The sequence below is a fragment of the Tympanuchus pallidicinctus genome, unplaced genomic scaffold (assembly GCF_026119805.1).
Source record: "Tympanuchus pallidicinctus isolate F22 unplaced genomic scaffold, pur_lepc_1.0 scaffold2, whole genome shotgun sequence".
NCBI classification, from domain to species: domain Eukaryota; kingdom Metazoa; phylum Chordata; class Aves; order Galliformes; family Phasianidae; genus Tympanuchus; species Tympanuchus pallidicinctus.
In genome coordinates this window covers 40420486-40436487 of record NW_026294721.1, presented here as the reverse complement: position 1 = coordinate 40436487, position 16002 = coordinate 40420486, and the positions used below count along the sequence as shown (strand labels likewise).

The following is a 16002-nucleotide window of genomic DNA, read 5'->3' as shown; positions in this document are numbered from 1 at the left end:
TTAATGTGAAGTTTTCCCTTCCCACCCCTCTGCCAAGACTTAATTATATCTGTAAAAGATACGATGTTTAGATCCCAGTGGCTATAAGGAGAACTTCCTGCTCCTGAAAACCTCCTGCTTTGCCAGGGAAAAACGTTCCTTTTCCTTACTGGTTAATTTTATTTTTTTATTTCTTTTCTTCTGGGGAAACAACTGTGCTGACTTTCTCCATGGGGGCAAGCCATGGGATACGGAGCAGGACTCCAACTCCTGTATCTGGACTCAGAGGTGGCCACCTTAATATATTGGCAGTGGGCTTTCTTTGCGTTGAGAAGGAGAACTTTTTAAGCAATTAGTTGCATAGATGTTAATTACTTCAGAGAGCACTTCATCGAGAAATACCTAGCCACTTTGTCTGGGTAACCAAAGATGAAGCAAAGCCCTCCTGACTCCAAACCTAAGCCCGGCTGTTTGTAATCCAACCAGCTGTATGAAGGCAACTTTATTTTGCCATCAAATTTCTTATCCCTTCCTTCATTCGTGTGCTCTAGATTTAGACTCCGATCTTGTAGTCAGCACCATCAAGGCAGACTCTTAGGCATGAGGCAGAGCCTCCCTGAAGCCAGTGAGACACTGGAAACAGTGACACAGTATTTGGGGTTTAGAAGCACACTAGTTTGGAATCCCAATTTCCATGCCTATGGATGGTATGCAAAAACATGAAATCAAAAATAAAAATGCTGGTGGCTCTGTGCCTCTGCCTATGCAGCACATAACCACAGCTGTGTAGTGCTTACCTGGAGTGGTAGGACTGAAGCCAAGGGGTGCCAAGCATACCCTGAGATATTTGCATCATGCTGGGATCGGGTTGGTTCTCCGAAAGTTTGGTTGAATGCCAGGAGTGAGGTCGGCCCGGAGTTTCACTCCGCCTAGGTAAAAGCAGAAGGATTTTGCACGTCAATCTCAGACCAGCTCTTTCAAGGATGATGAACATGAAGAAACTGACAGAAACGTTTGAAACACGCTCACTTCTAACTCATCAATGATCAAGAATTCCCAAACATGTCACACACACTGTCCTTTGCCCCAGCCTTTGGGTCCAGGGCCAGTACAGGAGCTGCATATCATTGAAGACAGCTTGCAGGACAACCTCACCTACACCTACATATCATGAACCCATGAGGAGGATATGACACATCTTCAAAGCCTCTGTCTCACTGAAATTTTCATGGTGCAGCATGTCCTGAATAAATTAGTAAACAGATTAAAATGTCCTCTGTAGATATTAAACAGACACCAAATGAAGACTCCTAGCACTGAAAAGATACAGAATGGCCAAGGTAAAAACTGATTGTTTGGGTCAGACTGTACTGGCAGAAATTAATTTGCAATGGATAATGCTCTGCTCCATAGAAAAATGTTAACTTAACTAAAGAAACTGAGATGCAGAACCACTTCAGGAAGACATCTTCTATGCAGATTTCGAAACAAATTACTCTCTCATCATCACTTAGAAGAAGAACAAAACAAGAGACATTGTTTTCCTTTTGACATTTGTTGTGACAGGACTATCTTAAGGAGAGTGCAGTGGAGGTTTATACGGAGCAAGCTGTATCAAGCACCATTTTACCGTTCCATGTGTAGATGTGTTTAAAACAGAGCTCTCTTGTTATGCTCCTTGCCCACAGAAACACTTCAGAATGGAAAGATGACAAAACAGTTTATTACTAATAATTGTAATATTTGTTTGTTCTTGCCTTCTCCATTGCAGAGATTTAAAGACTCTCTTTGTACTCTGAAGCAGTACGAGCCCCCAGCATTAATCTGTTTCTTGGGAAAGCACACTGGATGATCACAAGCAAAGCACATTAGCCCTTGATTTGATCAGTAAAAAGCTGCAAGAAGCTGCACAGCCAATCCTCTGAGGCACAAGTATTTTAAACCCTTTGGGCCAATATCCTTGTAACAATACAACACGTGGAGAGAGAAGCTGTGAATGTAAGTCCGAAGACATGCCGTACCAGCTCAGCACAGGATAACCTTGCATTGTTTCCACACCTACCTGATCCTGGAAACGTGGATTAAGGGTAACCAAATCCTAACCAAGCTTAAGCCAAGAGGGGAAGTGCTGCAGTACACATGATCTCTGTCTCATGTTGCAGGCACACAGGTGAACCCTTTGCAGAAGGCAGGATGGAGACATGGAGGGTCTGCATGCACACATACACCAGGCAGCAGAGACTGAGGGCTCAGACCAGTCCCCGCTGAATCAATCGAGAGACTCCTGATGCAGAGTGCAGAGGATGGAAAGGAAGGCACAGCCTCTCCTGCATGCGGGAACACCAGAAAGACCCTGCCTGCAGCCTGCTGTAACATCTGAAAATAGCACTTTGTTTCACTGTATATCATGAAGCTTAAGTTTGTAAGTATTACTGCCCAAAGAGGGAAAAGGACTGCAGTTGGAGTGTGATACAACTGCGTCTGCAAAACAGCCACCTCCCATTACAGAGCTGCAGAGAGTTGGGTCTGGCTTATCTGCTGATTTTGCAACAGCTTCTGGTTACACTCGCACTACTACGGAGCACAACTGTCAGGAAACAATTAAGAGCAGTGCAAGATTAAACTCTTTAAGGCAAGTGGGACAGAACCGCCTTTGGGAAGTGTCAGATCCTGATTCAACCCAGGCGAACTGACTGAGTCACAAACCTTGCAAATGCAGCAGCTAATTCCTGAGTTTAGATAAATTAATAGACCTTTCATTGGTACAAATTTAGTATAGCTCAGTGGTCTACAACAAAATCAGGAGGCATCAGGACTTCAAAATGTAACAATAATACTAAACCATCCCCCCTCCTTACCCTTTATCTTAGTTCCTCAAGGTCTGTAACTGTACCATACCTGTAGAAGCATATGAACAGTCTTATTACTAAGAAGTTCTCCTGTTCAGATAATGCAACGAGGGCCTCCTGGACACCTCCCATGATCTAGTAAGTGGTCAGCCAGCTCAGGCTGTCGGAGCAATGGTACCCAGAGAAGTCAGCAGATCCCAATACAACGCTGCAGCTCTAACACTGATTACTTATCAGGCACTGCCAAATTCACACTGTAAACTGGGAAACTGAAGGGAAATAAAGTCTTTAATTATGCCCAGCTATTGTTATCTGGGTGCTCCTTCTTGCTATACTCATCACAGCAATTTCAGACATTAGCAGTCTTCTGGAAGACAGTCTGCTCAATGCAATCTGGGCTGCAAGGCTTACAGTGATATTTCTGAGGCTATATACTATGAACTGGCCTGTAGCTCTCCTTTATTAGGAAGAACTGACTGTGTTCTCCCCTGTAATCTCTGTAGAAAATTATTTTTATGCTTTGTATGCAAAATAATAGTGAAATGGCAAACTTTATAAAGATTCCTTGGCACTAACTACAAATTAATCACCACTTAACCATCAGAAGCTTTCTCCACAGTGCAACATAAAGATTTTTCTCACAGCTACAAACTGAGCCCACACAAAACAATGCACTGCCTAATTTCCATTCTTTATGTACTATTCCTTATTGATGCCACAGTACACACAACTCGAGTGTGTACTTCAACTACCCACCAGCCTCGTGTCCTCTGAGAGCTTCCACTTTTATGTAGAAATGCCCGACTTGACTAAAGCAAGCAATTTAGCTTCTTCAAATTGCCATCTTCCTATTTACTATGCTTGTTCAGAGAATTTCCTATTTCCCTAAGCCTCCAAAAGGAGCAGTGAGGAGCCATGCAGCAATATCAACTGCTGCTGCCGTGCCAGCAAGAACTGCATGTGGATGACTATGCGAAGAGATCTTGATCGTAGTAGTTTCCGTATAGTCTCTCAGAGCGATAAACACAAAGTAAAACAACAGTCTGATTTTTCACTGCCGTGCCCATGCTTCCAAGATGGTCGTACCCAGGAGCGCTGGTGTAACAAGGATACCATCTCCAGATATCCTACCATGCTGCAGTCCCTATGCCCAGCTATTAGGCAGGAGATGAAGGAAAAAATAAAGCACCAGAAGCCTATTAGGATTTCAACGGAGCAGGACCACAATCTACTCAAAGCAATGTCGCTCTTAATTAAGGTTCAGTCATGGTTCTAAAAATAAGCATAACAGATGAGGCCAATTAGAAAGAAGTTGGACCATAATGGCATCAGCCTGTTTTGTCTCTCACTGAATTTGTCTTTTGGGGCTCAGAGCCCTTCTGGTAAATTCAGGAGCAGAGTGAATCTGAAATGTGCTCTGTCCCTTCCTCATTTTCACTAAAAATGAGGACTCCTTAGAAAGATGTGAAGTCTATGAAATGATATTTCATGTCATAGATCTTGGGCATAGTATCTCCCCACCTACAGGGAGAGTTGCAACCCACACCTCTCTTTATGCTCTGATTAAAACTTTCCAGAAGCAAAAGAAAAAAACAGGCACTGAAAGAAAACTCTCTTCAGGACACTCAGGTCAAATGAATGAATACTCTCAAACCAGAAAACAACCTTCTGTTTTGCAGTACATCCTTCCCTGTAGTTCCTAGAGCACAACTCCACAACCAGTGAATCCCTTCACAGCATATCACAGTTTTTAGCAGTTTCAGACTTGAATACACACAAAAAAACCAGCAACTTGAGTAACACCGACCAGCCGAGTTCAGCACTCTACCCAACTCAGTTTGCTTTCATTTCTCTCTGAGATCCCTTTCCAGTGTCACAGGCAGATATCATGTCTGCTTGCTGCTTCAGCCCACATCTAGTGCTTATTTGTTGTTTTTTTTTCCCCTTTGATGAGCATCACTTGGGATGCATGAATTGCATCAGATCAGGCCTTGAGTATCATGTCTGAGCTGGCAGACAGGTACTGAAGCTCTCTGAAGTCTCTTAGGGAAGGGAATCAGGGAATCAGGGCCTTTTGCACAAGTCTCTTACCATTACCTTCACCAACATTTTGGGAAGATTGCCCTTACCAGATCACTGTGAAGAAAGACTCTGGGTGAAAGCAGAGATGACAGTCACACATGTAGAGGTACATACGAATTTTTTCTACTGTGTTTTTCTGCAACTTCATGTGCAGGAAGCAGCTTGTCTCTCTTCCTTGTCTTCTCTCTCTAGCACCAAAAGCAGGCAAAGGAAATTCATGTGGAACTATTTCTTGGTGGAAAGGAACAACCAAGCAATGCTCATCATACTGATTCTGGTGAGGGCCAACATGCAGATGACTACAGATACATGACAGCATCATGTGCTGCAGCAGAAATTGCAGGAGACAAAAGATGCTTTTTCTGGAAAACAATGCTCTCCCTCGGGCTGCAGAAAAAAAGTTCTGAGATCACTCAGAGGCGATGGCAGCTGTGAGCAACAATCGTTCCTTGGTTGAACTCATGAACAGTCAAACACTGTAATTAATGATTATTGGACTCATACATCACACCTCTGTGTTATCACATTTCTTTGGTAAACCCTGGGCTGCCTTATCCAAAAAAGGCCCATTTATCCCCTTTTCCAGAAAAGGAAACAAAGGCCTCAAGAGGTGAAGTGACTTACACAGAATCACCCAACAGCTCTACCGCAGAGTGCACTGCTAGGAACTGCACCAAGCGCTACTGCACCATTTTCCCTTCATCCAAGCATATGTCTGACAGGCAATATTTAGATTGAGGACTTTGCCCTGCACAATGAAAGCGTCCCACTGACATTCCTGACACTAACCAGACAGCAGGCTTGAACAGGAACAGTGGGGCTTTGGTTATTAGTGCGAGAGGTGATGTATACAGCCTTCATTTTTGTTGATTACTGGATTTAAGGACTTTGTCCTGTTGGGATCTTCTGACAGCTTTCTTTTTTTACATAAAGCATTACCAAGCAACATGGTAAGTATGACTTAAATTGCAGAATAAGAAGTATTTCAGATCTCTATCTTGAGAAACTATTTTCCAGGGTAGTGTATCTGAACTGCTCACACAGGTCTGTGGCTTAGACATGTGGAAGTCCCCTGCCTGCTAACTGAGGTATATAAAGGCTAGAACAAGGAGCTGGTCAGTGCTGGGTTAACAACCCCCTGTAATTTCATTCTTTTTGCCACAATTTTACTGTTTCTCTCATTGGGAAAAAAAAAAAAAGAAAAAGAGGAAGAAAGGTCTGGAAAAGAGACAGCTGCCACTTGTAGAGTTTTTGCTTTGGCCTTTGTCCTCGAGAAGAACTCTGCTACATCCTGCCTTCTCCAGACATTTATATCTGCTCTCTGAGCACAGGTAGAGAATCTCAGCAGTCAGACAGTAATGTGTTTTAGCTTGCCTGTGGCTTTGCAGAACTCACAGAGCTGTGGTGATTTATCCTCCCTGATGAACTGGCCCAATGGGCTTAATTCAAATATTTTTTCTCATTCTTTCCCTGTCAGTAAATTAGTTAAAAAGACAGAAAAACAAGCATAGTTTAGATTCTTTTGCACCCTGATATCAAACACACAGCAACCTGCAAGAGAAGAAACTTAGGAACAATGGAAGGAATGTGTTTTCCTGTTCTCGTTCAGAAGAAATGGGTGGCTGGCAGCAGGAACACTGACTATCCATGCCTACAGAGGACAGTTTACCATGGCAGGTAACCGGGGGCACTCATACAGTGAGCATCTCAGATGGAACTCCTCTGAGTTTGAGCTACAAATCACAAGCAGCTCCAATAACCTCAGCATCAAAATGCTGGTGTAGAAATGATCAGCAGGAGAATTCAGCTACCTGCTGAATGCACGGATGTGTCCACATAAACTGGTTCGTGTGGATGGATGGGATTTTTACACAAACGAACAGGCAAAACCACACAAATCGTAGAGCCACTATCAGACCTCTCCTCTCCCTCAGAAACTTTTAATCACTTCAGTAATAATCACTGGCACAGCCAAAGTAGAGGTCGGCAAGTCTGAAATACCCTCCCACATTCAAATTCTTGTACATTAAAGCAACTTCCTGCTTGTAACCAAAGCTTCAGTGCGAGTTAAGCCACTGAGATATGCAGACACAGCCTCCGACACTGCCGGAAAAATGAAGGAAAACATTGGCTCTGCATCCAAAGACAAATTAATCCAAGTGAAATGCTAAACTCTGGAGCTTCTGCAGATATCTGCAATTAAATCAACAGGCAAGCAGGATTTACAGTAAGCATAGCCTGAATAACTCACTGTTATAGAAAAGTGGTGTTTGCATTGCAACTTCTTTCCAAAATTTGCTACGGGTCTGATACCTCAGGAACGTCAGTCCCAAACCCAAACCACAGATAAGTTTGTCCCTGATAAAATTTTTCTCAAGGAGATATTTCAGCCTCAGAAATCTGCTCCATTTGGGAGCGATATCATTCATGGTGCAAACTCCCAGCTGGAGGAAAACAAAACAAGCAAACTAAGCTCTTCTTTCTTTCTTTTGCAGCCGCTGAGGCTGCACAGTGTCAGGATCTACAACTGACTGCAGTGCCTAAAAGCTAGGACAACGCCACCAAGGTCAGTAAGTTTGTTCCAGATGTGCATCCTTGTTTCTAAGAGCAGAGTGTGACTTCACGAGTCACATTCCCTCCTCAGCTGCTCAGTAATAGGCAGCTGCTCAGTAACATCTCCTCCAGCTATGGGAAATCAGTGAAGCTTCTTGACTTCAAATAGGTCAAGATCTGCTCTGAATTCAATGCTGCCAACAAAAGTTGCTACTTAGACTTCATGGTGTAAATCTCAGAAGATGGAGACACAAAAATCTGAGGTCATCCAGAATACCATCTAACTGATGCAAAAGGCTTTTTTGCTGCCAGAAGAAGCTTTGCCTTAGCAAACAGAAAAATTTGGCCCTAACCTGCATGCACAAAGGAAGGAAATGAGGCTGTGCCACAACACTGGTGGATCTACAGCAATTCAGGAGACTGACTTCTAAAGACTTTTTTTACTTTTTTTAGAAATGCAGATAGGCTCTCAGCAGGCTTGTCACAAATGCCAAACTCCCACTAAAACTCTGAGATTTGCAATAAATCTTAGCTTTGGAAAGCCAGGCACCTAAATCTGGGGAGATGCTGCAAGTTTACTGTCAGTGCTATGGAGATATTTTGATCTCCCACCTCCAGTGAACTTAACCATAACTGACAAAGCTTTTGACAAGAAAGGACATTCTTCCAGAACCCTTTCCCAGTGAGTCATCCTCAGGCATATCAGCAGCCAAAGCAATAACATTTTTACATTTACAAAGCAGTACCATTTTTACACCCAGCCCTATGTGTTACTGAAATCAAGAAACGTTGATGCTGTATTCAGGGCAAAAAAGGTCAGTTCCTTTCACTTCCCTCACAACGTGCTACAGGCAAGGAAACTTCAGGAACAGGTGGGCATGAGGTCAAGAAACTGTCCTGGCCCTCTTCCACCATCTAGTTCTGGATGCTGGGAATTCACGATATCCTATTCCAGCACTCCCACTGGCTGGGAAGAAGAAGTCCGCCAGACACTCTCCAAGGACAGCAGCCATCAAACACACCCAGCAGACAGGGATGCAGATGTGTACACTCTCACCTGCTCTTCAACCTTAACTTAACTCCTCCTGGCCACGTAGGTTTGCCGGGCTGAAAGTCAGCGGTCACGCGGTCTGGACCGAGCAGGCGGGGACACGGGTCGGTGCATCCCTTCGCAGCATGTGTGTCCCTGCCAAAGGAAACCAAGGCCGTGTAAACAGCAGCACACAAAATACTTGCACTCAACATTTAATAATTGTTTTAAGAAAGAAGGCAACACACAGACCCAAGGGGAAAGGTCTGTGGCATCAGTCACAGAAAGAGGCATCAGTCTAGTTTTTTGAAAGTGAAAAGATGTCCCAGAAAGCCACTTGTAGTCCTTTTCTTCTCTCTGTCACTGCCCAGTCAGGCTGCAAGAGAGAGATTTTGCTCTCCTTCCCACCCAGGCAGTGTTCAGCCCTTGGGAATGCCCCCACAGAACTCAGCACACGGAAGGGAGATCAGCTGCAGCATCCACAGCACAGAACTCATCAGCCTGCATCTGTACTCTGAGACTACAATCCCTGTCTGCAGAGCTCCGCAGCTCCCCTGCAGGACATAACCACCTGACAAAGGCTTTGAACACAGAAAAGCTGAGAGAAAAGTCCACACGCAACAAAAAGAAAGAGAAGTCTATTCCCTCCCCCTTTAATGGTATCTGCAAAAATTCAGCAAACAAATATTTACCCCTCTTTGTCACATGCATGCAGACGCCACACAAACACTGTGCACCCATCACTTCAGCTCCTTTCTTCCTGCAGGCACAGCGTTCCCACTGGCTCCCATTTCTAGCTCCAAGATGTAGGACAGCCTTGAAATTTCCTGCAGCTCACAGCAGCCAAATAAAAGCGAGGCTGGAGAGACCCCTCCCTGGGCCCGCAGCGCGAGGTGCGTGGAATGGCCTCTCACCGTTCGCTTAGCAGGCTGCAGCCTGAGCGCACAGGCCGGCAGCTGGGGCTTTGGATGGCTGAGATGGCTTGGATGCCATTCCGCTGAGAGGCTGGCCGTCTTTGTGTCCAGCTCGGTTCTCCCCCCTCCCCCCCACCGTCCCACCCCCCTGCTCCCTCCCTAGCCCCCACGTGCCAGGCAGGAATGTTAAGCCTCACGCTGCGGATGAGATAGCATGGGGAGCATACAGCGGCACTTTCACCCAGATTAGGGAAAGCGACTGGTCTGTAGCGGCCTTTTTGCTCACCCTGCTTCTCTTTGTCCATATTTTACCACAAATCCTGCCTTAGGATTTTCCCCTCCATGAGTTAAATCTTATTTGGCTTCCTCTGCCACCTGCACTGCTCTCTGCACAGACCTGGACTTGCTGTATTTATAACACAAATGCAACAAGTTGGGGTTTGGAGAGCAACCCCACACAAACTTATCACCCCCATGGGCAAAATTATGTCAGGCTCCCATCTGTACAGCAGGTGTGCAGCCTCCCTTACTGCTCCCCAGTGCAGTGCCAGGCCCACCAACTGCTCCCTTGTGACAAAAACAAACTCATTTTTAAAGACTGACTGCAGCACAAAGGACAGGAGAGCTGCAACAGACAGATAACAAAATATTTTGCATATATATACAGTAGGTACACATATATAGTAGATCGTTCTGAAAGCAATGTCTCTTACCCATTTCCATGGAAACCATAGCAAAGAGCACAATAATACTACTTGACAGAGCTAATGCTCAGTAGAGGTTCAACCTTTACTGCTGTATCACCCCTCTGACATTGTGGGCCAGCATAATAAAATAGGAGGTGTTACTTTCAGAGCAGCCCTCGTACAGCAAAACAACTTCACTGCTGCAGTGTTTAAACAACAAAGCCCTATTTCAAGCTTTCTATGAAAATGCAGCAGAGATGGACACAAAGAATGGCACTCATGCAGCAGGGTCACATCAGAGGGGGCAGGATCTCAGCAGAGACAGTTGTCTCAGGACAAACCCTGGCCTCATTTCATCTATGGGGAATGATCATTTTTCTGGTTTGCTGATGGAGGTCACAAAGAGGAGATGCAGGTTACCTGAGGACTTTGCACAGCCAGGATCATGCTGGGGTGACACCAGAGGTAACCATGCTACCTTCTTGATTTGGGTCACCCTTGCATGAGCTGGCCCTGCAGTCCTACATGTGAAGTGCCGGTGCCTGCAACTCCTGTTGTCTTTGAGGCACAGTAGGTGCTGAGCCCTTTGGGAAAAGCCTTCTGGATGTCCCATTGTTGCCTATAGCCCTCATCACGACACAGGTAACTGTTCATTACTGAGTCATACTCTCCCTGTTCTGCTTCTGAACAGGTCCTCTGGACCTCCCAGAATCATGGAATCATGGAACATCCCAAGTTGGAAGGGACCAATAAGGATCATGGAGTCCAACTCCGGCTCCACACAAGACCACCCAAAAATCAGACCCTATGTTTGAGAGCAGTGTCCAAATGCTTCTTGAACTCTGGCAGCTTGGGACTACACCTGCTGCCTTGGGCAGTCTGTTCCATGCCCTCCACCCTCTGGTGCAGAACTTTTCCCTAACTCCCCTGACTCTCCTTCCCCTGACAGCTCCATGCTGTTCCTTCAGGTCCTGTCACTGCCACAGAGAGCAGAGCTCAGCACTGCTCCTCCACTCCCTGTGAGGAGCTGTAGCTGCCATGAGGTCTCCCTTAACTTCTCTGCTCTGGGCTGATCAAACCCACAGACCTCAACCGCTTCTCATATGTCTTCCACTCCACCAGACCCTGCACTATCACTAGGCTACACTGGAGCTGCACTCCTGCAGACGGATGCTGCTCCTGCCTTCTCTTCACTCCACTAGCACAGAAATAGCTCGTAACAATATGCAGGACTGGGAAATTGCCCAAAATGTGGGGAAAAAAAAAAAAAAAGAAAAAAAAAAAAAAGAATAACCAGCAGTCAGATGAACTGATGCAGAGGAGCATATGCCCACAGTTTCCCCATCACCACAGCCTAGTGATCTTCCAGCACTTAGAACTTTTTTCATTTTTTTTCAACAGCTTTCTAAACACATGAAGAAAGCAAGAGGCAGCACAGACTCCTGGCTTCACTGTGGGAAGAACTTCCCCTGTGTGCCCCTTCCAGGTGTTCCCCTATGGATCCACTCAGATCTGAACCACAAGCAGCAGGGGTGAGCAGCCTGGGTGTTCCCTCTCACAGGGAGAAAACCCTGCCTGGCAGCACGCAGAACTGTGAGACTGACCCCAGAAAGACAAAGAGTCGTTAATTAGTACCTGCATGGGCTCTGGAGCTGTTGGTTGGAAGTAAGGAGGAAATGCAGGGGAGTTTTTCTCAAGCCTCTTAAAAAACTCTAATTACTGGGCTCCATGTGGAACAACAGGCTCACTAAGACACTGAAAACTAATCAGGCAGTCTATAAATAATGCCGTTAATCAAGCCCAGTGGGGAACCTGATAAATGGGGATCCTTCCATCAGACAAGCACACATGCAGGGATGGAGATCTCCCTGAAATAGTGCCCACAACCTAGCCTTTTCCCTATGTTCTCAGCTTTCTGCCCCACACTCAGTGACACAACCTGGCTGCTTATTCCAGATTTTCTGAGGCATTCCTACACCACCAGGAGGGCACTCATCTCTTAAACAGCAACACGTCAACAGCCACTTCTCTGCAAAGATGCCCAGAGCCTACCTCGTGTCTTGGCCATTGCAACTTCTCCTTCAAGCAACCCTTCTCCAAAAGCTCGAGCCAGTGGCTGGACGGCACAGTGTGCCAGCCCCTACAAGAGCACCCGGCCCACATGGATGGTCCTTAAGGCTGGGGCTGCATTTTATTTCGGGATGTTGCAAAGTGCCCCACAAGTGCATAGTTGAAAAGCATCCCCAGCAAGGAGTGGCCCACAGTTGTTCTTTACGTTATCATGTTGTAGTGAAGCTCATACACAGGAGACAGGAAACCTAGCACAGCCTATTTAAATCTCCATCTCCCACCTGAGGCTGGCAGCTGTCTCTCAAATCTTTTCTTTTCTGAGAAGTTCTGGTTTAGTTATGAAATGTTATTTATACTCTTCCAAAGTGCCTTTAATACCACACATGTCAATGACTAGCTGTACAAAAGCACTCTGCTTAACTTCTCTCTCATCTAAAAATATGGCCTGTCACAATCCTAGAAGAGCTCATTTGATGGTTTAGGGAGATCTCTTGCTTTTGACCATAACCCTCTGTGACCTCCTCTGGCCTTCTTATCTGCCTCCTGCACTGACCTCCCATTACATGCATAGTTGAAATATTTCATACCATTTATCTTCACCTTCCAAGCTCTTGGCTCTTCTCTCTCACCTTTTTTTGCACTTCCTTATCGCTTCCAAATTGATGCCCAGTCACCAGGTGTGGATGCATGCCTCTGCCCAGCAGATCCCCCAGTGACAGTGTCTGAACCTGCAGACCTGTTTCAACCATGCTTTGCAGAGGTATCAGCCTCAGAGAGCTAAGCACTCATAAAAAGAGTAATGGGAGTAGTACAAATTGTGTCTGTCACTGAGAAAATACTGCAGTGAGTGCTTAGCTCCCTGGCAATGGTTCACATAGGGGAGAGGTCATACAAGAAAGTCACAGAAAACCGAGCTTCTGAAGTTTTGCTGCTGATGGCATATTTTCCAGCACACTTCTATCTGCACTGGCATCCTGTATGCTGCTTTTCTGCTTAGCTCCCAGTGGTTCCAGGTATGAATCTAGGGCAGGGCTGAGATCATCCATAAACAGCACCAGGAATAATTTAAAGGTCATTTATGCTTTTATGCTTATCTTTTCATAATAACTAGTTCTCCAATGGTTCCACCTCTTGGAATAATAGTCATTTATTTTGAACTAATGCCAGGTTTTCTGCCACGGCAATAGAAGATCCAGGTCCTAGAGATTCTCATCTATAAGTATTAATAGGTTTAGTAATTTGTAGTGTCTCATTATTTCTAAGCCAAGTGTTGCTTCTAGAAGAGAGGACAGAACTTTAATTCTGTTTTATAAATCATTTGAATCTCCCAGGATTGTTTACAGCCAGTATCAGAATTAAAAGCTTTCCTAGAAAAGCAGTTCACATGGTGATGATGCTGAAATCGAAGTTAAAGCAATAACTCCTATTCCAAGTTTCCTACCATGATTTTTAGTCATTACTTAATAGACTTTCCCTTTGTCTAAAACCAGAATGCAAGAGACAATCCTGCTCCACTACACAAGCAGCTAACAGCACAGCACAAGCACAGAAATAAAGAGAAGCCAGCAACAAAGCAGCACTCAGCACCATCAAACCCACAGAGAAGGAGATGAAGGGGTTAAGACTGCAGGGTCATCCCAATAGCGTTATGTTATGTCACAGGGTGTCCTGAGTTCCCCAGCTCTGCCCAGTGAGGTGAGGGCAGTTTGGTGGCTTCACCTCCGGCTATCCTCATCTTGCAGGGTGAGGGTGAGCTCTCAGCGCCTGAAGGGCTGAAATCACATCTCCTTGGGAATGAGAACGCCACCTCCACAACAGGTCCTCTTCTCTTAGCAAACAGAAAGCCCTTCTGCCTCCTTCTTGTTGATAAAGAGAAGGTTCCCCCCAGCTAGGGAGGGAGACTGCGCTCACCTCGGGCACCAGCCTTTCCCTGTCCAGTGGGCATGCTGCTTTGCAGATCTTCCTGCTCTGCTTGAAGCCAGCTTGCTTACGTATTTCTTATTTTGTTATCTCCTGTGGCTGCTCCAGAAATAGCCCATAATCCACATATCCATCACGCTTACAGAATCTCCTTTGGCTGAAGTGGAAGCAGCTCTGTCTGTCAGAGCACAAAGATTCAGGTCCTCCCCTGGCCACCTGTGGCACTCAGCTGGCAGTGGCAACAGGTTTGTGAGTCTGTGCCCAACATAACCTAGAACCAGCTAGGAAATAAGCAGACAAGGTGTTTTTTCCCATTACAAGAAAAAAAAAAAAAAAAAATCAGCTTTCACAAGGAAAAGTTTTCAGGTCCTGTATGAAATCTCTAACATGCAATTTATGGTGCTCACTTGAGATAGAGGACTTCACAAACTCAGCTACAAGTTCGGAGCCTAACGAGGCAGACAAGGAATTCAAAACTGTTTCATGGGCACCTCAAAATGCAACATGTTCTGCCCATTGAAAACCATGGAAGGACTTTGCTTCATCTTAATGCAAAGCAAGGCATGTTTGAAATCTCACATGAAATCCCACATTAATCTTGAGACTGACCAAGGTGTTTTTCCCACAGAGTTCAGCAATGGTATCCACATCTCAACCAGAAACAATGATGTCCAACTCTTGCATTAAGATGGGTCTGTAAAGCTCCAGGGAAAAAATTTACAATTTCAAACTGGAGTGCTGCTGGCTGCTGCTTCCAAGATGCAAATACAAACACAAATATTTTTCATATATATCACAAGCACATCTGTGCTGGTATCTGTTAAGATGAGATTAGTAGAGCTGATCTGCATGCTGTAAGCCAATCAACAAAAGGAAAAAGAAGAAATTTTCCAGGAAAGATGCAGTGTAGAGACAGCTTGCATAGGAAATTTTAGACAAATACATCTCACATTTGAAAACCTACAATTTCAGTCTAATAGCTCCTATCCAGTCCTGCTGAGTACATGGTAGGAAGTCACTTGTAATGAAATCAGGCTCCTACCTTTCCTTCTAGGAGGGCTCATCACTTAATTCCAACTTAAAAAACTGCAAATTAAGGGCAGAAGATGAGCACTAACGTTCTGTTACAGAGTTGAAAAATCTGCAGAATGGAGACTGGATTTTCACTGTGCAATACCACCTAGTCCTACTTGCCCAATGCTTTTCTGGCTTTCTCTTTGAGATTGGATGGGTTTTATTTGACGTGACCTCAATCCCACAATCTGTCCACGTTGTGTTTGCACAGTCCCACACAAACACACTTAAATAAGCTGCTTCTGCACTGTACCTGTTTGCAAGCAGAGATCTGAAAGGAGTATTCGCATTCATTTGGGTTCCACACTTAATTTGGAATTGGCCAAGGCATCTTTGAGAAAATGAACTCCCTCTTTGTCTTCAAGAGAGACCTAATCCTCGTTTTGCCCTGGAGGATTACGGGATACTTAGAAAGGCACTCACATGCACATTTTTAGTTTGTGCCAGCTGAGTTTGGGTCCACAATATGCAGCATTTTCACTTTGGTCTTTAGGTTTGCTAATAGCATTCCTCTGCACCCAGACCTCGACCCCAGCGACTGCCACCCTTTTAAGGACACCCTAAACCAAGCCTTTCTGAAACACAAGCCTTCCCCTGCTTTGCATGATCAGCTCTCCTTCAGACAGCGGTGTGAATTCAGGCAGGGAGCTGGGCACACTGCCTGTGCCCTGAACAGGCGGTCGCAGTGCAGTTCTCTGCATGGTCCTGCCAACCTGAGCCCTAGCTGCAAGGAATAACCTAGAGAGCTGAAAAAATGAGTTGTTATACCTACTCAGTCCCTAGCTTTTTATAATATAAGCTCATGGTTATGAATTGTAGCTTGCCACCCAACAGAGCATGTCAAG

At 45.2% G+C, this 16002-nt stretch overlaps 1 protein-coding gene across 6 annotated transcripts in view; it reads right to left on the bottom strand.

Moving 5' to 3' along the window:
- Nucleotides 1-16002, bottom strand: part of SHROOM3 (shroom family member 3) — an 83109-nt gene that overhangs the window by 20077 nt on the left and 47030 nt on the right. For 4 of the 6 annotated variants that reach the window (XM_052681883.1, XM_052681884.1, XM_052681881.1 and 1 more), the window contains 2 exons: nt 8521-8649; nt 777-908 (listed from right to left, as the gene is read on the bottom strand). In XM_052681883.1, coding sequence (XP_052537843.1) covers nt 777-908; nt 8521-8649 — 261 coding nt within the window. Of the gene's footprint in view, nt 1-776; nt 909-2041; nt 2098-8520; nt 8650-9185; nt 9496-16002 lie in introns of those variants that run through there. The other 2 variants (XM_052681885.1, XM_052681886.1) reach the window with 2 other exon arrangements.